The sequence below is a fragment of the Tursiops truncatus genome, chromosome 11, assembly GCF_011762595.2.
Source record: "Tursiops truncatus isolate mTurTru1 chromosome 11, mTurTru1.mat.Y, whole genome shotgun sequence".
NCBI classification, from domain to species: domain Eukaryota; kingdom Metazoa; phylum Chordata; class Mammalia; order Artiodactyla; family Delphinidae; genus Tursiops; species Tursiops truncatus.
In genome coordinates, this window is record NC_047044.1 from 96,434,562 (window position 1) to 96,458,788 (window position 24,227).

Sequence of the window (24,227 nt, forward strand, 5' to 3'; positions counted from 1 at the left end):
TGTTGTCATCATCTTTTATTATGTATCAAATTGTCTTTAACATAAGTTACAACCTGATTAAACTTGATAGACATTTTTTTATCTATTTAAAGACACACACAAAAATCTCTTTATATACAATATCTTTTGCCTAGAGCCTAGCAAATATAGTACCTTTCAATGCAGGACTTCTGCTTAACATAATAAGCAAAAACAAATGACCAAAAAAATATAAACCAGAGCAAACCCAAATCCCTTAACTACAAATATCAATATTGAATAAAGCATTAAAAACACAAACGTAGAATAACTTTTTTGTTTAGAAATGCAGAATGAATACTAAAGTTAGTGGCAAAGAAAAACAAAAAAAAAAAAACCACACACACACAAAAACACGGAACCCCGAGAAAATAACCAACAGTCTTCAGGGGTGAACTTTCCTGCTCGCGGCTGCAGCGCTGCCTCTAGACCATCTCTCGGTTCCTGCGGATGGCGCAGCACAGGATCATGCTGAAGATCATGCCGAATATCTGGAAGACAGGAAGGGGCGTGAGCAAGTATGTGGCTGTGCTGCGGGAAGGCGGAGGGAGAGGGGAAGACAGGAGACACGCCGGCCGCTACAAATGACAAGGGGAAGGCGCCCACGAGGCCAAAGGAGGTAAAGGGTGTGAAGCAGGAGAAATGTAAGTAAGACAGTGGAGGGACTGCTGACCGGGGGATTCTGAGTCTGCAGCCGTCGGCCGCTGCAGGCCGCACAAGCCAGCTCCCTGGGAACTCTCAAGGTGAGCGTTCTTAAATTGAATGCTCCAACGCCAGCTATTCCCGTAGTGTCTACAGGCCAATACTTTCACTTCCCTCTTTGCGTACGTCTGTGTTTTCTATTCTAGTTTTAAAGGTATTGTCATGCCTTTTACTGAAAGCTACTTCAAGCCTTTCCTAGATGCAGAGGAGGGGTGTCAATTACCCCTAAGACAGGAAGCGATTCTCTCTCTGGGGGGGGTCTTTGCAAGGGGCAGAGGAAGGCTGTGTCCCCTACAGAGTCCCATCACTCCCTTGTGGGGGAAGACGGGTGACCCCAGGGAAGCTGGCTGGCCCCTGGTGGCTTCTGGGGGCTCCTGACATGAGAGTAGATTGTTGGAAGCTTTCAGTCTCCTCCTGGTTTTCCACCTTGGGGTGTCTTTCTGACCACAGTGGGAGGGGAGACAGTTCACATCCATGTTGCTTTTACTGAACTACTTTCGTGGGGCAAAGAAAAGCAGGTGCACGGTGAGAACATGTTCTTAAGATGATCCCGGGATCACTAACAGGTCTGGGTGGTCTACATCCTTGCTGTTCCAAGTGTGGTCTGTGGACCAGACACGGTGGAATCACCTCATATTTATCCCTGCACCTTGATGGCTATGGGAATGGGTTCTGGAGATACAGTGAGTTCAAATCCCAGATGCTTCACTCCTGACCTCAGAGACTCTGATCAATGGACTCAACCTCTCTGTCTCTCCGGGCCCGAGTCTGTGAAATGGGGATATGAATAGTTCCCGAGTCTGTGAAATGGGGATATGAATCGTTCCCACTTCGTGGATACGGCGAGGCGTACATCAGTTGATAAATTAGTTGATTAGCTAAAGCAGTGCCTGGCCAGAGCAAGGGCTTAATCAATCTTAATTACTAAGGTTCCCTCCCCATGCCCCCTGGCACTCACCATCACCACGGCAATCCCGATGCCCACGGCGCCGATGATGTGGAATTTGTTTTGGAAGACCTCTTCGATGGCCTCAGGGCAGGGCTTGGGGGGGCAAACCAAGAACGCAGGTCATACACGGTCCTGCTCCAGGCTCCCCCCTACCCCCCACGGCACCCATCTCATACCCGGAGCGCTGGTGGTCCCAGAGCAAGGGCTGGGGACTGGCTGGTGGATGGAAAGGAGAACCAGGAGAGAGATGGGAGGTGGGTCCCCAAAATTTGGGCAAGAAATTCAGGGAGGGAAGAGGGATGAGCCCTTGCTTTGGGGTCCATGTCTTATGTGGCCATAGGGTTACCTCCTATTATTCTGAAGTTTGGACATTGGCTCTAGCTCACAACCATGGGCTGCTCACAAGTCTATAAAGCAGGAGTCCAGGCCTGGGAGCATCGCCCATACACGACGGCTGGAGGGCCCCATTGTTGCAGGGAGCTAGAACACTTTGTTATTTCCCTGGCCTTTGTTTTGCTGCCCTTGAGGAAACAGAGGCCCAGGGCAGGGGAGAAAGAAGATGGCCACCTTGGGTCCTTCCCAGGGGGAAGAGGTGTTTAGGAAGCACTGGGATGCTGTCCTCCCAGATCCAGGGAGCTGAATGCAAGTCCACTTTGGCAGGATTTGCCCAGAGCATCTGGGCCGGGCACAAGGGTCTTGCCCGTAAGCTTACCTTCGTCGTGAGGTTGTCGAGTATGTCCTTTTTGGGGCAGATGTCTGAGATAAATTGTTCTACTCCCCCAGCCAAACCACAGCAGTCCAACTGCAGAGGGAAGGACAGGGATGGGGGTGGGAGAGATAAATAAAGAGGACTGAAATAGAGATGCACACATGTTCTGAAGAAAGGCAAGGAGAAGGGCAGCGTCTTAGCGAAGCCGGTGTACCGCGTAGTGGATGGCTTTCAGCGTCTCCCGCTGGGGCTCGTCCTTGTTTTTCAGCTTGTTGTAGGTGTCCCTGTAAAATTCCTGGACTTCCTTGATCACCTGGGATGCACAGACAAGAGAGGAGCAGAGATGGCTTCTTTATGAACGAACGAACGTCACCTGTTCCGTCTTGTTCACGTGCAGCCACAAGTTCCCGGAGCGGACAAGCCACTGGACTAGGACCTCCCCGCCTCGGGGCCTCCGGGGTCCCCCCTCATCTCCTCCCACATCCTCTAGGAACCGCTCCAGCCATTTCCCCTTCTTTTTGCACCTTTGGTTGGTCCCTTCAGCCCCACTTGGCTCCTTCCCTTCTACCTAGAAACAAAATTAAATTGCCTCAATCTAAGGAACTAAAAACAAAAAGCCTACTCCTGATTCGGCTAGTTTTTCAGGCTTCCATCTTTTTTCCTTCACTCAGAGACTGGGTGACTTTTGGCAAATTACCAAACCTCTCTGTACATGAGTTTCTGCGTACGTAGAATGGACATCATAATAGTCCCCACCTCAGAGGTTATGGCGAGGATTTAAAGGTGATATTGCATTAAGCCTGTAGCAGTGTCTGGTGCAAACAGGGGAGAAGGGCTAGCTATCGTTTTATAACACGAAGGAAGTAGCGTTATGCTTCTGCACCGGGTGCATCCGGGTTTAAGAATGCCTGTAGGGCTTCCCTGGTGGCTCAGTGGTTGGGAGTCTGCCTGCCGATGCAGGGGACACGGGTTCGTGCCCTGGTCCGGGAAGATCCCACATGCCGCGGAGCGGCTGGGCCCTTGAGCCATGGCCACTGAGCCTGTGCGTCCGGAGCCTGTGCTCCGCAACGGGAGAGGCCACAACGGTGAGAGGCCCACGTACCACAAAAAAAAAAAAAAAAAAAAAAAAAAGCCTGTATCCAGGGTCTCTCTTCTTTGGCCCCCTCCTGCTAAACATGACAAGACAGCCCTTCCTGAAACACTGTTCTGATGCAGCCCACCCTGGCGCCCCACTGAGCCCACCCTCAGCTGTGCTCAGACCCTTTCTTTGCCGGGAAGGTCCAGCCTCCACCAGCTTTCCTCCTGAAATCCTCTCTCTCCTTCCGGGTTTAGGTCAACACCCCTCTCTCTCCGTGAAGCCAGAAGAGAGTCCCCTTCCCCACGCCGGCTTTCAAATCCCACGGGGCTTCTGATTATAAATGGCTTCTGAGACACTAGTCAAAGGCATGTCCTTCTCCCACACTAGGGGCCACAGCTCCTTGGGGTGGGGACCACCACCCACGCATCTCTGGCCCCCGGCGAGCGGGGTGCAGCCCTTGGCTGGTGGTGGCACGGACTTAGAGATGAGGGGAGGGACCGGGGGTGGGTGTGGTGGGTCCGGGCCAGACGAAGCCACATTTCCCTAAGTCGTGTTCCAGAGAAGTTGAGGGGAGGGCTGCTGAGGTGTGAGGGGCAGACACGCTGACCCAACAATACTACCCGAACACCCACTCCGTGCCAGCGCCGTCCAGGGCACGGGAAGCAGTGGCCGGCACTCACCCGCCCAGGGTAGTGTGAACACTCGCATTCCCTTCCCTGGGGAGCTCCCCTCACAGGCACGTCTGATGGCTGAAGGCCAAAGGCCGAAGCAAGGGACCAGCTGGGACACCCTTCCACCGCCATCACCCCATCCCCTAACTCCCAAGAGACCTTACGGGAAAAACCTACCTCATCCTTGTGGGAGTATCCCCAGATGGCCGCAGCGATTTCAATGGCAAATATCACCAAGAGGAAGCCAAAGAACTGGAAGGGAAAGGGCTGGAGTGAGGCACAGTCCCAGCCGGCCGGCTGGAACGAGCATCTGGGGACCCGGGCTCTGGGGGCGGGAAGGGATGCCTGGAAGGGACGGGAGGGGGTCCACAGAACTACCAGCGCCCTGCCAAGGCCAGGAGGGGAAAGCCGCAGGAGGAGAGAGTGGCACAGACCCCAGAACTGATATTTCTAAGGTGTCAGCGAAGAGTCAGCGATGAAACACCCTCACCTGCTCACAGAAACCAGAGATTTGAGGAAAGAAGGAGGTGAATACAACCCAGAGTTTGAGGAAAATTGTAACAAATTTTGAAACAAGAAGGGGAGGCGAAGGTACCTGTGGATTCAGGGAAAAAAAGCAAACGTGGTCCTCGACAAAGGGAAAAACAAAGTCCTGGCATTTAGTTGCCTAAGGGAAGTGATGAGACAGAGGCTCCAGAAAGGAAGAGGGGCAGCGTGTCATCCCGGGGCCGGGGATGGGGGCAATGAGATGGGCACCCGCTCTGCCCCGTCCCGCCCCCTGGTCTGTGGGATCTCGGGTGGGCACCCTGGGACACCAGGGACTGTGGGCACAGAGGGGACACTCACCAATCCCAGCATGCACTGGGACTCCTGCACAGCCCCACAGCAGCCCAGGAAACCCACCAGCATCATGAGGGCGCCGGCTCCAATCAGAATGTAAACTCCTGAGGGCACAGGGCAGAGGACAGGACAAGGAGCTGTTAGCGGGGACGTGTAGGTGCTTCCTGATCTCGTTCCCTCTCCGCATCCTTACTGCCCCCGTCAAGGGCACAAGAGGCCCAAACAGCCTCCTCCCACCTGTCTCTCCTCTGGGACCCACCCATCAAGCCCCCATTCCCACCTTACCCTCAGCCCTCCTGGAAGATGCCCACTGCCCCCGCCCTAGGACACAGAACATCCACGGGAGCCCCAGATTCTACTCAGGACGGACCGGTCCAGTCTGCACCCGTCTCCAGCTGGATGGACCCACTCCCGCTAGTTAAATCAGACTCTCCAAACTTGGGCTAACGTCCTGAGGCTCTGACAAACCTCCTGCTGGCCTCTACCTGACACAAGAGGCGAGGAGAGCAAGGCTTCAGCAGGAAGGGGCTGTGCACACGCAGACACCCACGCTCTGGGCAGGCCAGCCCTGCCATATCCCCAGAGGGGATGCCTTCCCGCCCTGCCGCCTGGTGGCAGCCAGGCCTGCACACTTAGCGACGTCCGAGGGCACGAGAACCCTGCTCTAGTGCAAAGAACAGCCTGGGTGTCAGAAGACCCTTGTTCTGGTCCCAACTCTGCTACTAACTGCTGTGTGACCTTGGGTAAGATTACAATTTCCTTATTTCCTTAACAGTAACATGAGGAGTTGGTTGCTAGAAAATTTCAAAAGATCCCTTATAGCACACCAGTGAGATCTTACAGCTGCAATTCAGTTACACCAGGTTGAGTGGAAAGGATCCTCCTTGCTAGAGGGAAGGTGAGTGACAAGGTTTCTAAACACTCAGTTGGGGTGTCCAGTGCAGAAAGGGTGGTGAAGGGCTGTGAGTTCCACAACTCTGGCCTGGGACAGGGGGACACAGTGGGACACAGCCCCGGCCCTAGTCATTCCACACTCCCCCAGGGAATGCCCAGAGGGGCCCATCGTTCAGTTATATTCCTGAGAAGCACAGCTGACCTGCAGTGACCACCCCCTTCCCCGGTTCCCTCCGCCAGCCCCCAGAGGCCCCGGGAAAACTGGCAAAGAAGTCCTAGGCCTCCCTGGCATCTGTCCACTGCTGGGAGGGGCCTCCTGTCACACGTCGAGAGCCCCAAATGCCTGGGTTTGAAAGCCGGCTCTGTGACCCTGGGAAGGCCACTTGTCTCTCTGTGTAACTGTCTTCCATCTGCAAACTGGGGACAGGAAAAATGCCCACCGCAAGGATTGCTGTGAGGATTAGGCCATACGCTCCAAACGTCCACAACAAGCGGTAGCTGCTGCTAATCCTTCTAACTTGAATTTAAAAAATTTTAATCTTTTATTAAGGTATAGTTGACGTACAGTCAGCTACTGTCAATCTTCACAGTACGAAGGATGGACGACAGTTGGGAATAATCACGGTTGTGATGCCAAATTTCACAGACGTGCTGCTCCCTCCCTGCTGTCCCCTCGCTGGGAGCAGGGAGACCTCCCTAAAGCAGGCGTGCTTCACCACAATGCACAACAGGACGCTGCGACGAGAACCCCGGCAGGTGTCACAGTGATTTCACCGTCCCACATCCGTACCCTCCTCCCAGGCCGGAGCTGTGTAGGCAGCAAACCTCGCAGCGGCCCGTGGCTGAGACGCCCGGGCAGCACAGCGAGGGGCGCACACAAGGGAGCGTTTGTCCTCTGCCCGTCCCCTCCCCACATCTGTCGTGATGTCAAGTCACGTGGCCTTGCTGGCAAACCCCGATGAATATGGGTATTGTTCCCGTGCACGCCCGGCCCAGACTGGGCAAGGGGACAAATGCAGCTTGTCTTGGAGTCAAGTCCCATCCTCCTAGGTCGTCCACTCCATGGGGCCACAGGCTGGACTTGGGGAGGCAGGTCCGCCCCGCCCACACAGGGCCACTGCAGGAGAAGGGGCAGCGCTTTCGGGTCTGGGCTCTGACTCGGGGACCCCAGTGAGCGGTAACACGGCCCCCGTTTCTCCCCGTCTCCTCATCTCTCCCCACTGGGGCAAGACAACAAAGGATGAGGTCCCTCCTTTGAGCTCCATCGCAGGGTTGAGTGGGGATGACCACACAGACGCGCTCTCTCTCCGTCCGGATCCCAGCCTGGCCGGGCGGCCCTGGCAGAAGGCAGAGGAGTCAGGGTGGCGGCAACAGAGAGCCATTAAAGGAAAACGCATTTCCCACGCAGAGAGAACCTTCTCCTCATGGGCCTGTCGGTTAATAGTAAATATTCAATCTTGGTTGGGCTCAGCAGATGAAGATTTTAGGTCCAAGCGTCTTGGTTTTCAATCTTGCTCGGACAGCTGCTAGATCTGGGGTGTCTTGGCGTCACCCTCTCCATCCAGTGGGGGATGACGATGAGCAATTCCCTGGTGGCTGTTCATGGGGATTTTGGACGGCAGCCGTCAAGCCATAGGGCGGCTCAGCTATGAGGTGCAACCCCAGAAGCCTTCCATCCCCTGCAGGCTGAGGGCTGCCGCTTCAAAGGGCCGTCCCGGGCTTCCCCTTGGACAGGCTCCGCCCGGTCTGCACCCCGAGCTTGTGAGCAGGGGCTGGCGGTGGTAAATGACAAAGCATTCCCCTTTATGAAACAAGTGGATGTTAGCTTTCAGTCTGACTCATGGAAAAAGTTACGTGTCACGGAGCCTTCTCTGGGATTTTACTGTATTCACTTGCTTAAGGGCTGTTTGTTCTGCTTTCTTCAGGCTGACATTACAGGCCTACTCCAAAAATAAAAATAAAAAAATAAAAGCTTCTAGTGAAGCAGTAGCATCTGCTGTGTCCTTTACACAAAAGCCTTTTTCCACCTGTTGATTGGGACTCTCGGCCTGGGGAAGGCAGGGGACACGTCAGCCTCCCGTCACCACCCCCATCCCATCTTGCAAACAGTGCTCCCCACACGTTTGTGTGCAGAACAAACTCCGGCCGAGCCTCTGGCCTCCACTTGCTGAGAACAGTTTACTGTCTCCAAATAAGTCAAGCAGGGGTTCCGAGGAACCCTAGGTCTGCTCCCCGATGGCTCTCTCCCCGTCCCCGTCCAGCCCACTGATGGCTGGACCAAGGACTGAAGAAGGGCTGCTGGGCTGGGACCGAGAAGAAGAAGTTCCCCAATTCGTCTGCAGCCTGGGATTATGGATACTGTTGACGGCCTGAATCTCCAGGGCCCGAACTGCAGAGAAGGTCCATATAAGGCTGTCAGCCGTTCTGGATCCACTAGAGACTGTTCTGAACGTTGCCAAGTTTCTTCCCTCGCTTCTCTGCCTGATTATGCATTCGTTCTCTACCTTGAAAGCTGTGGCCCCGCTGGAGAAAAGACACCCCTGGGTCCTTCAGGTTTCCTGAAGGGTCAGCTGCATGGCCAGGCTGGCCTGTGGCTTGCCCTGCAGATGGTCTGTACCCAAGTGCAAGGGACGGTCACCCATGATGTCAGGAAGAGCCGCTGGGACGGAGCTGGCACCCTCTGCTGGAAGAGGGGCTGTGGGTCAATGCAAAGGCTGATGTCACAGCCCGAGGGGGAAGGGGACACAGAGAACGAAGCCTCCTTGGCCCTTTGCCCGGCTGTGACAATTATTCAGTTGCCCGAAGCACTCAGCGAAGCGTGGGGCCCAGCCAGGCCCAAGTGGTCAGTCGCTGACTGTGTTCTATGTGATGTCACTTGCATCACCCTCCAAGCCCTGGGCTTCTGCCAGCAGAATGAAGTCTTCAAAGCCGAGCCCTTTCCCAGGAAGGGGGTCCAGTGCAGAGGGTTTGTATCTGTCTATGAGAGCTCAGGGGGCAGTGGCCACTTGTCCCTCAGTAGGGGTTTTGCTGTGTCTCTTTGGGATGTGCCTTTGGACCAGCTCCTGGCCACCTCAGGTAGGACCACGGGCCATCAGAAGGACGCCGCAATGGCCAGGGGACCTGAGTCCTGGGAGATTCCTGGAGGCAGGCCTGGCCCCTCTGGCTGTATGCTTGTCACTCTCCTGCCACCTGCCTGACTTTCCTACCTGTCACCTGCTGGGCTGCTGGTGCCGGGGGCCTGTCTCCCCCAACCACAATTGGGGCAAAGTCAAAAGGCCTAGGGAGGGACTTCCCTGGCGGTCCAGCCAGTGGTTGGTACTCCATGCTTTCACTGCTGAGGGCCCAGGTTCAATCCCTGGTCGGGGAACTAAGAGTCCATAAGCCACGAGGTCAAAAAAATAAAAAAGAGTGGATATATGTATAACGGACTCACTTTGCTGTACACCTGAAACTAACACAACATTGTAAATCAACTATACCCCAATAAAAAAAAAAATACACAGAATGAGCCAGAGTCCTAGATAACAAAACAGAAACTGGTCGTTGGAAGCGACCAGAGGTATGGAGTCAGGCACCTGCAGAGCATGGGGAGGCCGGGGACTCGCTCTAGGACAATGCCACCTGCTTGCACATACCTGCTCCTAGATCTGCTCTCCCTGCAGAGGGTCCCCAGCTCCTTGTTGTGACGTGACATGGAGAGCTCAAGGCCTGTCCTCAGCCCCTGACCCTACCCTGCAGTCCCACTGCCCCAGCTCACAGAGTGGCATTCCAGGCCTGCCGAGGCTGCCAAAAACCTCACAAAAGAATGCTGTAGCTAAAACAAGTCAGGGCCCTATGGAAACCTGCTCCCTAAAAACTCTGTGTGTGTAGTTTTCAATGTACTTTTTTTTTTTTTAACTTTATTTATTTATTTTTGGCTGCATTGGGTCTTTGTTGCTGCGCACAGGCTTTCTCTAGTTGTGGTGAGGGCTACTTTCTCTAGTTGCGGCGGGGGCTACTTTCTCTAGTTGCGGCGGGGGCTACTCTTCGTTGCGGTGCGCGGGCTTCTCATTGCGGTGGCTTCTCTTGTTGCGGAGCACAGGGTCTAGGCGCGCGGGCTAGTTGTGGCATGTGGCTCAGTAGTTGTGGCTCACGGGCTTAGTTGCTCCGTAGCATGTGGGATCTTCCCAGACCAGGGCTCGAACCCGTGTCCCCTGCATTGGCATGTGGATTCTTAACCACTGCGCCACCAGGGAAGAGCATGTGTGTGTAGTTTTAAAAAAACGTATGCTGTGCTTTTCTTTCCCTTACTTTCTTTCTGACAATTGGGAGACACTCCCTAAAAAACCCCAACTAACAGCACCACCAAAAAGAGACGAAGGCAGGGAAACCATCCCCAGACCCAGGCGCCTGCGGGGCCACCAGCTGGAGGCTGGCCCTGGGAGGCGGGAGGGGGTCATGCACCACTGGCCACCGCGTTCTTCCTGAAGGTCTGGGTGATAACGCTCTTCAGACTGTTTGCTCCGTCTTTTTTTAAAAATAACTTCTTTGGTGGGTGGAAAGGAAATGACCAAACTTACACTTGGAGCCTGATGACATGACAGCATCCTCCTAAAAATAGGGGGCCGCTTTTGTTTTTTGCAAATGAAGTGGTTCCTATCCCCCAACCAGGCGAGGGGAGAGCCGAGAGGATCTGTGAGCTGACTCAGAAACCAGGGAACTGCCTCAGACAGGCCCCGGCCCTCCCACTCCTGTTAGAGATGCTTACACGGCAATATGCTGGTGAAAGGGACAGAACGATGCTAGAAGAAGATGTCGTGTGCAGAAAGAAACCTGCTAAATCTATTTATCTTCAAACTGGAAGCCTTTGCCCTAAAACAAAATCACTTTAGAAAACAGATAAGACTTAACATGCATGGCCTGTGTCCCAGCGCAGGGGTCTGAGGGGCTGGTGTCTCTTCTAGTCTCTCGTATTAATCTGAATGTTATCCAGGAGGCAGGTCCTCTGGGTCTCTGAGCCCCTATCTGAACCGTGCGGGAGATGCTCCCTCTCCTTCCCCTGGCTCTGTGGGTCCCCAGGACAAAGTTTTTTAAATTAAAGAAATGAACCAGGCTTCTTAGACATAAAATTCAGAGAGAAGTTCAGAGACAAGAACAGAGGTTCTGAAACCCTCCAGGGTGGCAGCGGCTTTGGCGGAGCTGACTTCACATCAGAGAATGGTCCCAATGCCAGGCTCGGTCAGCTTGGAAAAAGACACCACATCGGTTAAATGCAGATGCGTGGGCACAACTACACAAAAGCCCAGCTGGAAAAGGACCCGACTGGCAATGCAGCTGGAGCAGAAGTCCTCCCCAGCCCAAGTCCTTGGATCAACGTGGACTCTCCACAGCTGGAGGGAACAGCAAGGTCCCCCACTCACCTGTGTAGAAGCTGGAGTTATTATTATTCTCTTGCTCGAAGATGCTCTTGGTCTGCGTGTCGAATCGGAGCCATAGTCCGATGGCAAGGACCGCGATCCCGGCAAGCTGCAAGACACACGGGATATCGGCGTGAGCCCGGCTGTCAGGAACAGCGCGGTGCCCTAGCTCAGGTGAGTTGCCCTTGGCCTCTGCCCCTCGCCGGGCATCTGGAAGTAGCAGCAGCCAGGTGGGGGTGGGAGCAGGGGGTCGAGCCATTTGCTAAAAATACCAGCCAGTTGGGAATAAACAATTATCTACCAGCAGTACGGGGATGGATACCTCGTGGACAACAGAATATTATACAGCCGTGAAAATGAACCCGCCACAGTTTGTGCAATACTACGAGTGCATCTCACGATGTTAATCAGAAGAAGCAAAAAGCACCGGACACGTACAATACAATTCCATACAGTTAAAAACTCTTGTTTAGGAGGGCATGTATATCATAACAGAAAAAGAAGGAAGTGATGATCATAAAGTCGAGTGAGTGGTGGCCTGTAGGGAGGGCGGGGTTTCTGAGGAGGGAACAGCGTGGGGGTGGGGGGAGGCGGGTCTAGGGCACCGGCGATATTCTAGCTTTGACTTGGGTGGTAGTGGCCCGGATATTCACTTCATAATTATCCTTCACACTGTTTGTGTTTTCTGCACTCCTCTGTATATATACCAGACAATAAAAGAAAAGAAAAAACATCGCCCAACGCGTAGGTACCTCCCTGGGCTGTGAGGGCAGCTGTGATTCCGGACTAAACCGTGCTGCTCAGTGAAACCTACCCACAGCTGGCGCCTCTCTCTTCACACAGGGAAGCCTAACAAGCTGACCCACCCGACTCCAGGCTCAGGTGGACATTTACTTGTAAACATTAGACAAGAAATCTCCAGAGGATTGTCCGATCCTACAATTTAGTGAAAAACCCATTTCATAGGTGGGCAAGTTGAGATACTGGACCTTAAAGGGCAGACTCTCCCAGTACGGAAAGACTGAGGCATCAATCCCGGCCCGTCAGGCACTGCTGAACTTGATGCCAGGGAGGAGGCCCCCTGCCAGGCCCCGCCAGGCCAGCTGAGCTCCCCTCCCCACTGCTGCTGGCCTGTACCAGGGCTTGCTGGGGTGACTCACAGGCTGTGGGTGGTGGCTGGCTGGAGGAGGGTGTGTGGGCTCAGGGCCAGTGCCCAGCCCCAGGTTTCGCTGGCCCACCCTCCTCAACAGAGGCACCCTGTGTCAGAACCCTCCTCCTCAGGGAGCTGGGTTCTTTGCCCCAAGGGCCAGGACAGCCTGCAGCATAGACAGGCCTCTTCTCTGTCTCTGCTTCTCTCCTTTTCCCATGACTTTGCAGCGGGTTTGGACGTGCTGGGTGGAGAGTGGAGACAGCAGCAGTGGGAGGGGCGACCCAAGACTTCACACTGCAGTAGAGTTAAAACCTTGTCTACAGGGAATTCCCTGGCGGTCCAGTGATTAGGACTCTGTGCTTCCACTGCAGGGAGGGCCCAGGTTCAATCCTGGTCGGGGAACTAAGATCCCGCATGCTGCCTGGCGGGGCCAAAAAACCCCCAAAACCCTCGTCTACTCCCGTAGAGGTGTCCACAGTGACGGTCTGGAATTCCTTAGAGTTCTATCGCTTCAGTTCTCCCATCTGGCGAACAGGCGTGGTGAGCTTGGATGCTCTGGTTCAGTCTGGGTTCTCCTGACTCTCAGGACCTCTTAGAACAAGGGCCCAGCTGGGAACTCTCGGTGCACTGGGGACTAAGACCCAAGACCCTGGTCTAGCTCCCCTGGGGTCTTGGAGAGTTATAAGAAAGGAGGTAGCAGTTCCCCCTTCTCCACCCCCAACACAAGCAGGCCCAATCAGATTCCTGGAGAATGGAAGACGGAGGCCATTGGCCTCTTTGGGAATGTGAAAGCATTAGCCTGAAAAGCCTGGAGGCTGGAGCTTCACATGCACTTGCAGGTGATCCTAGACTGCGGTTAGCACTGAGCCACAAGCCCTGGCCTCAGTCTCCCCTCTCGCCCTTATCTTGGCGGGGCTGTCGCTGAGAGCACCTGGGCCTGAGAAAGCCGTGTCCTTTCACGCACGTCCTTTCTGCTCTAGGCTGCCTGCACGCATCCAAGGCTTATCCTCCAGTCATTCTCCCTGTGGATAAAGTTACTCATCCACCCCTTACTTTGCTGGAAAAATTCTTAAACGAGTCACCACAAAAGGAACAAAAACAATCCCATCCGAAAGAACGAAACTACAAAAGATGATGACAGCTCCACTCTGCCCAGAAGCTTGTCAGGTCAGGAGCTGGGTCTCTTTGGGAGTGATCCCATGCACAGGTAACAGCACCCAAACGAAACTTCCAGTTTTAGTCTCGAGGATCCTGAGCCAGTCGTTTACCTTTGACCTGGCCCACACGCACAGGTGGCAAGAAGAACACTGTGTGGAGGACAGTGTCCCAGAAGGTCACCCCGGCCAAGGACAAGGCCAGATACAGGAGAGGAGTCCAGGGTCCTGCCACATCTGGACACCATCCCAGACCTAACATCAGGAGGAAGGAAAAGTGGCTGGCTCTGCAGAAGTGGAAAAAGCATGGGACTTCCCTGGCGGTCCAGTGGTTAAGACTCTGCGCTACCACTGCAGGGGGCGCAGGTTCGATCCCTGGTTGGGGAACCGACATGCCACGTGGTGCGGCCAAAAAAAAAAAAAGAAGTGGAAAAAGCAGTAATAGATCTCAGTTTCTTATGCCTAAAAACTCACCATGAGTGAGGAGGAAGGTTCAAGAAAACCCAGGAGGAAGGGAGGACAGGGGCGGGACTGGGAGGCTCGGTTCACCAAAATCACAGAGAAATGAGCACCGCTGCCCGTTTTGTTTGAATTACTGAGTTAACTGGCCCGAAGGGACGCTGCCAGCAGCTGCCCCGTTTTCTGTAACGCTATTGGAGAAACCGCTTCAGTTGGCTGGAGGTCACAGGGCCAAGACACCGCTTAACAGTGGCCTTCCCGGGTGTGCAGGCCGTGCTATCCGGGGAGCTCAGAGCACTTCCCAGGAGGGCACACTTTTTGGTGTGCACAAAGGGGTCCCCCAGCCCCCCACCTGGCTCTCGTCCCCAGCTACTTGAGTCCTAGGAGAAACCAAACAGGAATGACCAGAACCACCAAAAAGAGCTTCAACCCTTAAAAAGGGTGCCACTGCAATGTTCACAGCAGCACTATTCACAATAGCCAAGACATGGAAGCAACCCACGTGTCCATCGACAGAGGAATGGATAAAGAAGATGTGGTACATGTACACAGAGGAATATTACTCAGCCAGAAAAAAGAACAAAATAATGCCATTTGCACCAACATGGATGAACCTAGAGATGCTCATACTAAGTGAAGTAAGAAAGAGAAAGACAAATACCATATGATATCACTTATATGTGGAATCTAAAATAGGACACAAATGAACTTATTTACGAAACACAAACAGACACACAGACATAGAAAACCAAAGGGGAAAGGGGACGGGGGAGGGATAAATTAGCAGTTTGGAACTAGTAGATACAAACTACTATATATAAAATAGATAAATGACAAGGTCCTACTGTATAGAACAGGGAACTATATTCAATATCCTGTAATAAACCATGATGGAAAAGAATATGAAAAAGAATATCTATATATGTATAACTGAACCACTTCGCTGTACACCAGAAACTAACACAACACCGTAAATCAACTAGACTTCCATTAAAAAGGGTGTCAGCAAGTTACTGAGGGGCTCCATAGAATAAGGAAATAGGGGTCTGCGGGACCAAGAAGCTGACCGTTCCCTCCAGGGTTAATGAACAGTACGTGGCAGGAATGTCAGCCACACAGGGGCCACGGCTGCAGCCCGCCTCTTACCCATCATGGCAGGACTAGAGTGCGCAGGCCGAGGATGCTCAGACAATTCCCTGCTCAGGGCGTCCCTGAAAGAGGGCAGCGACCTGCCCACCACCACCAACCGGTCTGGTGGGGACAGAAGCAGAAGGTACAGCCCCTCCACTCCCAGCCCCAGGCTCTGCCCAGTCGGCCTGGCTACCGCCTTCCAACAAAAGCCAAAGGGACGCATTCCGCCTTCAGGCCAGGAAAGGTCTCACCCATTTGATCTCTCAGGGAAAAAGGACAGTTTTCCCCATCGTTTTATTGGAGATTTATTTCCTCACACACACACGCTCAGTTTCTTCTTAGAAGATGGGCCAGGAGAAAAACACGAGACAAAACCTAACCTGCGGACATTCTACAAAATACTTGACCAGAATGTCTCAAAACTGTCAGGATCATGAAAAATGAGGACAGAAACTGTCACAGGCCAGAGGTGACGGAGGAGACAGGACACTCGTCATGTGGTATTGTGGGTGGGATCCTGGAACAGAAAGGGGACTGGGCTGGAAAACCAAGTGAAATCCGAGTAAGTCTAGCTTAGTTAAGAGTAACGTTCCAATGCTGGTTTCTGAGCTGTTGACAAATGTGCCCTGGGAATATAAGCTGTGAACAAGAAGGGAGACGGGGAGGAGTACAAGGGGACTCTCTGTAGTATCTCTGCAACTTCTCTGTACCTCTAAAGCTGTTCTAAAACTCTGTGTGTGTGCGTGTATGTGTGTAGTGTGTGTGTGTGGTGGGGCCTCTCCTTCAAAGCTTCCTGTCTCCTTCAAGAACCTGCTCCATTGGGCTTCTCTGGTGGTGCAGTGGTTGAGAGTCTGCCTGCCGATGCAGGGGACACGGGTTCGTGCCCCGGTCCGGGAAGATCCCACATACCGCGGAGCGGCTGGGCCCGTGAGCCATGGCCGCTGAGCCTGTGCGTCCGGAGCCTGTGCTCTGCAACGGGAGAGGCCACAACAGTGAGAGGCTTGCGTACCCCAAAAAAAAAAAAAAAAAAAAAAAAAAGAACCTGCTCCATTAATCCACCTCTTTCCTGCCTCTGTTGTCTGTCTCGGCTACTGTTTCACTTTTTTTAAAAAATTTAATTTAATTTATTTTTTATACAGCAGGTTCTTATTAGTTATCTATTTTATACATATTAGTGTATATATGTCAATCCCAATCTCCCAATTCATCCCACCACCCCGCCACTTTCCCCCCTTGGTGTCCATACGTTTGTTCTCCACATCTGTGTCTCTATTGCTGCCCTGTAAACCGGTTCATCTGTACCATTTTTCTCGGCTCCACATATATGCGTTAATATACGATATTTGTTTTTCTCTTTCTGACTGACTTCTGCCAACACACATGGGCAGGTCTGTCTATCCTAAAAAAAACCCAGAAAACAAACCGTCTCCTCCTCCAGCTGCACTGCTCCTCCTGGCTGCTCTGCGCTTTAAACCCCGAACCTGTAGCTAAACCACCTCCAAGTCCTCACTCAGCAAGGAGTCCCTGTGGGGCCTCCTGCCCTTCATGTAGCACAGTGGCCATTCCTCTGAAAGGCTCAGACGGCTTGGGCTGTCACCGAGTGTTAAGGCTTCTACTCCATCCTTGTACTTCTGGACCTCTAAGCAGTAACAACATTGAACCCTGCTTCCTTCTCCCCTGCTCCTTAGATGGAATCCCTCGAAGTTTCCCAAATAAGTCTCGTAAATCCCGCCTCAGCTGGAGGGAGCCCCTCCTCCTGGAAGGCTGTCCCGACCACCTAGGCCAGCTGCTTCCCCACCAAGACGTCCTCAGCTTCCTCCCCGCTCCGCACTGGTCCTCCCCAGCATCCTCGCTCCCTCTCTTCCTGTTTATACTCTCCTGGAGGGCAGGATGAGTTCTCGGTCATTTCAGTAGCTCCTCTGCACCCCATCCATACTTGGGACCAAACAGTCATTAGTAAATCATTATTCAATAAGTGAAGGATGACTTCAATGAAAGAGAAGCTCTGAAGCCCATCAGAATTTCCTCTCCTGGGTCCTCTCACCTTGGACAAGCCTTCTTTCCCACTGGCTTGTCATCCAGAACCATCTTCCAACATCTCCCAACAAGGGTCAGAAACTACAAAGAACAACTACTTGCCCAGAATAAATACTGAGAAAGAGCCATGAGGGTATGTGATGAATGTCACAGTGAGATTTAGGGGCATGTCCACATCAAGTCTTTTGGAAAATGAGGGTTTATAAAAAGTCCATGCCCTGCTGTGCTCACCGCCCACCGAAGTCCAGTTAGATGCTCCAATCCTTTTTTTTAATGCATTCATTTTTTATTTAATAATACTTTATTAAAGATGACTAGATATAATTAAATAAAGTAAACCTTTAACATACATAGCTTTGCATATCATTATACTTTTAACAGCAATATTCAAGTGGTGACGGGTGTTTAATTCTTTCACTCTAAAATATATGTGACCAGACTCCCCTGGTGGTCCAGTGGCTAAGACTCTGTGCTTCCAATGCCCGGGGGCCTGGGTTCGATCCCTGGTAGGGCACTAGGTCCCACATGCCGCAAGTAAAGATCTCCATGCCGCAGCGAAGATCCCGCATGCCACAACTAAGACCCCACGAAGCCAAATAAATAAATATTAAAGAAAAAAAAATATATGTGACGTTTTAGATGTCTGGTGATAGGTGTTGAATTCATCACTCTAGAATATCTGTGAATTTATGATTTTGAAGTTTTTCTGGACGACAGATGTTTCAGAATTGGGTGAAAGTCTCAGAAAAAGTCTGAAAAGCATCGCTATAATTTTCCATACAACCTCTAGAGTTCACAGACACTCTGAAACCATTCAGAAAACCCGGAGGGTATGGATTCCACATTGTGCGTACTTGGATAGACCCTCCAAGCCTTGAGGATCACACAGGTAATCCAGTCACCTGGGGCGGGATGCCAGCTTCAGGAGGCGTGAAGGCCCAGCCGCACCCCGGGCGGGCCCAGCTTCCTGTCCTGTCCTCTCCTCTCCCCTGGCTGAAAGCACAACACGCCCAAGGCTCCCTCCCACGCAGAGATGAGGATTTCAGTGAGTCACACCAGACCCATAGGGACAGGCCTAGAAATCTTACACTACAACACACACCCGGGGTTAAAGGAAAGGCCTCCAAGTCCAAGGGGCGAATTGAAAACAAATCCTAAGTGCAGTGTTGCTTAGGGGCACCTGAATTCTCTGGACCCCCTGCCGAGTTGGCAAAGCCAATTCCAGCTGGAGCCCGAGGAGTGGCGGCCGTACCAGCCGAAACGCCTGAAGCAAGCATGCAGAAAGGTGGGAGGTAACGAGGTGACACAGAGGAAAAGGGCAACCGGCTGACTGCAGAGGTTTCAGTGTGTGTGTGTGTGTGTGTGTGTGTGTGTCTGTCTCTCTGTCTCTCTGTCTGTGTGCGCGTATGTGTCACCTTTCATCCCATCCCTCAGGTGGAAGGAACCATGTCTCCCCGTGGGGGAAACCCCACTGCAAAGAAAAATCCTCCCAAGGCAAACACATTGGGTGGTCTTGGCTTGGGCCTCTTTCCTCTCGGTCCCCTCTGTCTTCTGTAATAGGACCTGACGGGTCACACATTTTTTAAAAGGACGAAATACTCATGGACACTTTCTCCATCCAGTTGTCTTGGCCCAGGAAGTGCAGGGCAGATCATCTCCACATGCAGTTTCCTTTGAGGCTGACTGCAGTGGTCCCATCTGCCACTTTGGAAGCGGCTAGAGGTGGGCGGTGGTGACAGGAGGGGGTCGGGGGAGAAGGCAGTGCTTTCTTTCCTATGTCCCATCGTCCTTCTGTGAAGCCTTGGCTATTTGGTGACTTTGGTCAAAGGGATGCAGCAGACATTTTAGTAAGGGACAGGTGGCATGACAGAACAGTGGGCAAGAAGCAGGGGGCCCTAGCTCTGCCCCCTGTCACTTGCACACCGGAGCCAGCCACGGGGTGATGTGAGAATCACCTGGCAGAGTTCTAAACACGTATCCGCCGCCACTCCATCCCGGGGTACGCGAGCGCTCCCAGGAGAACGCACATCTCTGCTGAGAGTAGCTGCATGTGTGGACAGTGGCGTGGCCTCTGGGGCTAATTCCAGCGCTGCCACCTAGGAGCTGTGTGACACTAAGCACTCTCTGTAGCTTCTCTGAACCTCAGAGTTCCCACTTGTAAAAAAAGAGTTTGATACTTTCCTGCCTTTGACCCAGGAGGTTGAAGGGGAAGATTAAACGTGTAAAACACTCTGACGACCGTGAGTGCTAGAGACAGCCAGATTCTGTGGGGAATATAATGATGACAACGATAATAACAAACCTTGCGAATGACACGAAGACAAAAGTGGGGATATTCACGGCTCTTGGCGGCCTCAGCTGTGTGTCCTCCTCTGATCTGAGGAGGCGGCTGGGTGGGCACAGGGCGACTGAGGACAGTGGGGGTCTGTCTTCTGTGGGTCTGTGTGAGCGCGGTGTGCTGGGGGAGATGCCTCCAGAGCTCCGCTAGGACCAGCCGGGATGGGGGGAGAGAAGTGGGACGGGGAGGGTAAGGGACACGGCTGGCCGAGAGTGGAGGCCTCTGTCCTTCCCGGGATCCCAGGCTGCTTCCGTGAGAGAATTCACGCTGCAGGAAGCAGTTATTGAAGGAGCAGATCACAGAGAGGGAGGGGATTTGACCTCTTTACTTCCTTCCTTCGGTAAGATCCGTATCAGCCCTGGATTTTTTTGTTAACATACTGGGCTTGGGAGACCTCAGCTTAGCTGCCCCTGGCCACCCAGGCAGTCACAGCGGCTGAACCCTGAGGATGTAAGCGGCCTCACCACTCACGCCTGATGCAGCCTCCAGAGTGCAGATAAGGGCCTCTGTGTTCACATGGCCTTTAGAAACAAGTCGGGCCACCTAGACCTGTGGGCTCCAGCCTCACCCATCTCCATGGCAACCCTGGCTCAGCACAGAGTGCCAAGCCTGATGGGCTGATTCACCGTCAGGAGCCTGGGCCGGGCACTGCTGGCAAGAGCAGACAGGAGCTGGCTCCCCAATGCCTCTCTCACCCTCTCCCGGCACCCTCCTCCCCGAGCTGCTGTCTCTGGAAGGATGAAGCACTTGGGCAGGAGCAGAGGTCTTGGAGTCCTGCCCTCTCCAGGCCCGTCGCACAGGATAACAACAGCTAAAACCAAACTCCACGCTGATCAGAAAAAAAACTGCCATGGCTTGCTTTCCTTAAGGATCACAAGTAAACTGGTAGGACTTCCCTGGTGGCGCAGTGGTTAAGACTCCGCGCTCCCAATGCAGGGGGCCGAGGGGGGGTTCGATCCATGGTCAGGGAACTAGATCCTCCATGCATGCCACAACTAAGGAGCCTGCCTGCAGCAACTAAGGAGCTGCCTGCCACAACTAAGGAGCCCACGTGCCGCAACTAAGGAGCCGGCAAACCGCAACTAAGGACCTTGCGAGCCACAATTAAGGAGCCCACCTGCTGCAACCAAATAAATAAATAAATAAAATTAAATAAATATTAAAAAAAAAAGTAAACTGTTTGTTCATGGCAGAACTGAAAGATGCCAACCAGGGCATATTACTAACGTTAGATTTATTAGAGATGAACAGAAAAGCCCCAGAGATCACAGTCCTGAAGAACAACTGTCCCCTACCTTCCCCGTGAGTATGATCATTTTGGGGGTCACCTCATCCCCTTGGGGCTTCTTCTGAGCTGCACATCTACAGAAGCCTGTATCCTCAAAGGCCACTGGGAGATTTTTTTCCAGGCCAGTGGTCCTCAACACGTGGTCCCCAGACCAGCTGTAGTGGCAGCAGCATCAGCTGGGAACTTGTCAGACGTGCAAACTTGTTGTCCCCGTCCTGGACTTATATGATTAGAAACCCAAGTGAGGTGAGGCCCAGTGATCTGTGTTGTTGTTGTTGTTTTTTTTTTTGGCCGCGCTGCGTGGCATGTGGGATCCTAGTTCTCCGACCAGGGATCAAACCCGAGCCCACTGCAGCGGAAGCTTGGAGTCCTAACCACTGGACTGCCAGGGAAGTCCCAGCAATCTGTTTTAACAAGCACCCCCAGATGATTCTGCTGCCCACTCAGGTTTCAGAACCACTGCTCTAAGGCTTTCATTTAAACACTGAACAATTGGAGGAATGGAAAAGCTCTTTCTGGGGGTTCTGAACCCAGAGACCAGCTTTTGAAACGCCAGTGCCAAAGGGCACGAAGCTACGGAGCGGGGATGTGAGCCTCCCCTGGGCGCAGGGCTCCTGCTGGCACTGGAAAGCCAGGGAGGGGGACTGGGGCTGAGGACCACCTTGGCTGCTGAATGGTGACAGATAAGGGGGAGGATACAGGACACGTTAAGCAGGAAGGAAGCAAGAGGTAAGAAAGACAGATACTGGCTAGACAACGCCCTCTTGAACCCACTGAGTGGGGAAGTCACAGTAAATGCTCAAGTCGGAACCTGCATTTGGCTTCTCCACATGCCTCCAGCCACAGACTCACCTGGTGAACCCTCCTCCCCCAGACGCCAAAATGACTCGGGCAGCCCCTGCAGCAGGGCGCTCTTGGCAAAAACTTCCCCAATTTCTGCAGCCTACGTTCTCCCCAGGACAGGCTGCCGTTGTGTATGGAAGTGGACTCTTCCTCAAATCACCCCAAATTCTAGGAAAACAACATTAAAAAAAAAAAAAGAACACATGCAGAGGCTGATGGTCAATGACCTTGTAGGTTTATCTAGAGTTACTGTTGATTGGACTGTGGCAGGCTTTTGTCCATTAGTAACTCCTCCAGAGGCTAGGGAAAGGAAAATAAATAATATAATCACAGTAGCAGTCACTCTTCATGAGCACTCACTCGTGTCCTCCATCGCAGGAGGTGATTTAAGTATATTATCTCATTTAATCCGTTCGTCACATTTATTTTATAGGTGAAACAGAGAGGTTAAGCAACTCGCTCAAAAAGACACAGCCAGCAAGAGGCAGAGCTGACTCTGAACCAGATCCATGCAGCCAGCAGCTCAGAGCCGCACTCTTCCCAACACTGTGCTCCCTCCCTGCCAGCTGGTGAACTGGAAGAATAGGAACCCCCAAGAAATTTTCTGTGGGGGACAAGAGTCTGGTCTGGACATCGTGAATTTAGCAGGATGCTCTGACCTAAACCTTATCCTGCCTGGTGGCTAGATGAGCCCAATTTAGGGCATCAATGCCAGCCAAGGCCAGGGCCAAAGGAGGGAACGACCACGGACTCATCCTTTGGGTCCGTTCTCTCTCCCCCCCTCCCTCTGGTGAGCATGGGACAGGTGGTGGCCTCAAGCCCACCCTCAGAGGGTCCCAGGGGAAATGAACCCTTCAGGGCCACTTCTATCTTCCTTTCTTTGCTTCCCAAGGTGTCCACACAGAAGCAATGGTGCCTTTGGCTCTGTCCCCTCTGGGACCTGGCTTCAAGGTGTCAAAAAGTTCTCCACAAGAGGAATCCAGCCCTTTTGGGAAGCAGAAGGTGAGTGTTGAAGGAGAGGTGCCGAGGCCGCCCCTCTTGGGCAGATTCCACAAGAGAGGTCCCTGTCAACTGGGTACGCTTATGGGCCACTCCAAGCAAAGCCCCAAACTGGTCCCTCCCTCCCTCACCTTTCCCAAACCAGGGGAATCTCTGAAATGGGCATTTTGTAGACAGATGAAAAGATAAGTCGTCTGTTTCGCCTTCTGAAAGAGAGGAAGCCTAGTGGTAAAATTTCAGCTTTGAGCAATGCCCTCAGTGATGCGGCTTCGCAGAGCTGAAGCAATAAGATGGGGACGAATGTGAGCGCTTAGGACAACTTCAGCCTCTGAAAAATTCTAAGGAGGGGCAGCTCCTTACGTAATCCTAACTAAACAACAGTTGCAGAAGCTGACAGCTGAGCTCTTGCTATGAGCAGGTACCATGATAATAACTTGACCCTAAGGAGAGTCACCAACTGGCCGCCTCCCCCCAGGAATCTACATTTCCAACAGTTCAACCCCTCCTTCCCCCAATAATCCCCCTGGGTCATAACGCCCCCTGCTGCTCTGTGTTACTCTTTTACACAATGCAGCACCTTGGGGGGGGGGGGGTCCTCAACAGCAACAAAAACAAAATCCAACCATCACCCCCCCTTCTCCCAAGCCAGGACCTCAGGCAGGCGGACTTCCGCTATTTAGTGCCCTAAACACTGAGAAGACTGTGGTACCTACCCCACCGCCTAGATAATTCAACATTAAAAAATAATAATAATACAAATTGTAGGATAAGTCTAAAGAATTAACTTTCTCCAGGTTCCTGAGCACAGGCTCAGCCTGTCTGTGGACCTCCTGGGAGGACGCGGGGTGGTGGCTGACAGCTACAGCCTGTGGGTACCACCATCTTGCTCTGCTGGCCTCTTTTGGGCAACTGTGTTCAGCTTGCTAACAGGGGAACATTCCCTGGAAGCACATAGTGAGAGATGTCCCAGGGAGAAGAGGAATATTGGGAGACTAGAGTCCTCCTGTCAGGCCCTGCTGCCCCTTCTGAATCTGAGGATGCTGGTGGGACTGCCTTATACTCTTCGAGGTAGTTCCGATCATCCCAGCTTGAGATGACGAAACAGGCTCAGAGAGGTAAAGTAACTTGCCCATGGTCACACAGCAGGTATGCAGTGACTCAGCTGACAGTTCTCTCCCTCTGTCACATGCACAGCATGTGCCAGGCAGAGGTTAGTTACTTGACTGCCTGTCTCATCCCTGGTGGAAGGGAGGTAGCTGGGTCCCCTCTCTGGGGTGTGGCAGAGGATGAAAGACCTTGTAAACTTCTTCTCAGCACACCTTTATGGAAATTAGGCAGTGACCTGGTCTGAACAAGTTCAAGTTCAAGACTTGAGAAATCCTCCCTCCTGAGGACTGAGCCAGCATCATTTAAAAACCAGAGCCCTGAGTGGGACTTCCCTGGCGGTCCAGTGGTTAGGACTTTGCGCTTCCAATGCAGGGGGCTCGGGTTCCATCCCTGGTCGGGGAACTAAGATCCTGCATGTCTCGAGGCGTGGCCAAAAAAGAAAAAAAAGAAAAAAAGAAAACCAG

At 52.8% G+C, this 24,227-nt stretch overlaps 1 protein-coding gene across 1 annotated transcript in view; it reads right to left on the minus strand.

Annotated features, from left to right (window-relative positions):
- Positions 1–24,227, minus strand: part of CD9 (CD9 molecule) — a 35,629-nt gene continuing 11,402 nt past the window's right edge. The window contains exons 2-8 of the mRNA XM_019925969.3: positions 11,261–11,366; positions 4,974–5,071; positions 4,305–4,379; positions 2,593–2,691; positions 2,382–2,471; positions 1,679–1,762; positions 1–509 (exon numbers count right to left, since the gene is read on the minus strand). Of these exons, the coding sequence (XP_019781528.2) occupies positions 444–509; positions 1,679–1,762; positions 2,382–2,471; positions 2,593–2,691; positions 4,305–4,379; positions 4,974–5,071; positions 11,261–11,366 (618 nt within the window). The 3' untranslated portion in view covers positions 1–443. The remainder of the gene's footprint in view (positions 510–1,678; positions 1,763–2,381; positions 2,472–2,592; positions 2,692–4,304; positions 4,380–4,973; positions 5,072–11,260; positions 11,367–24,227) is intronic.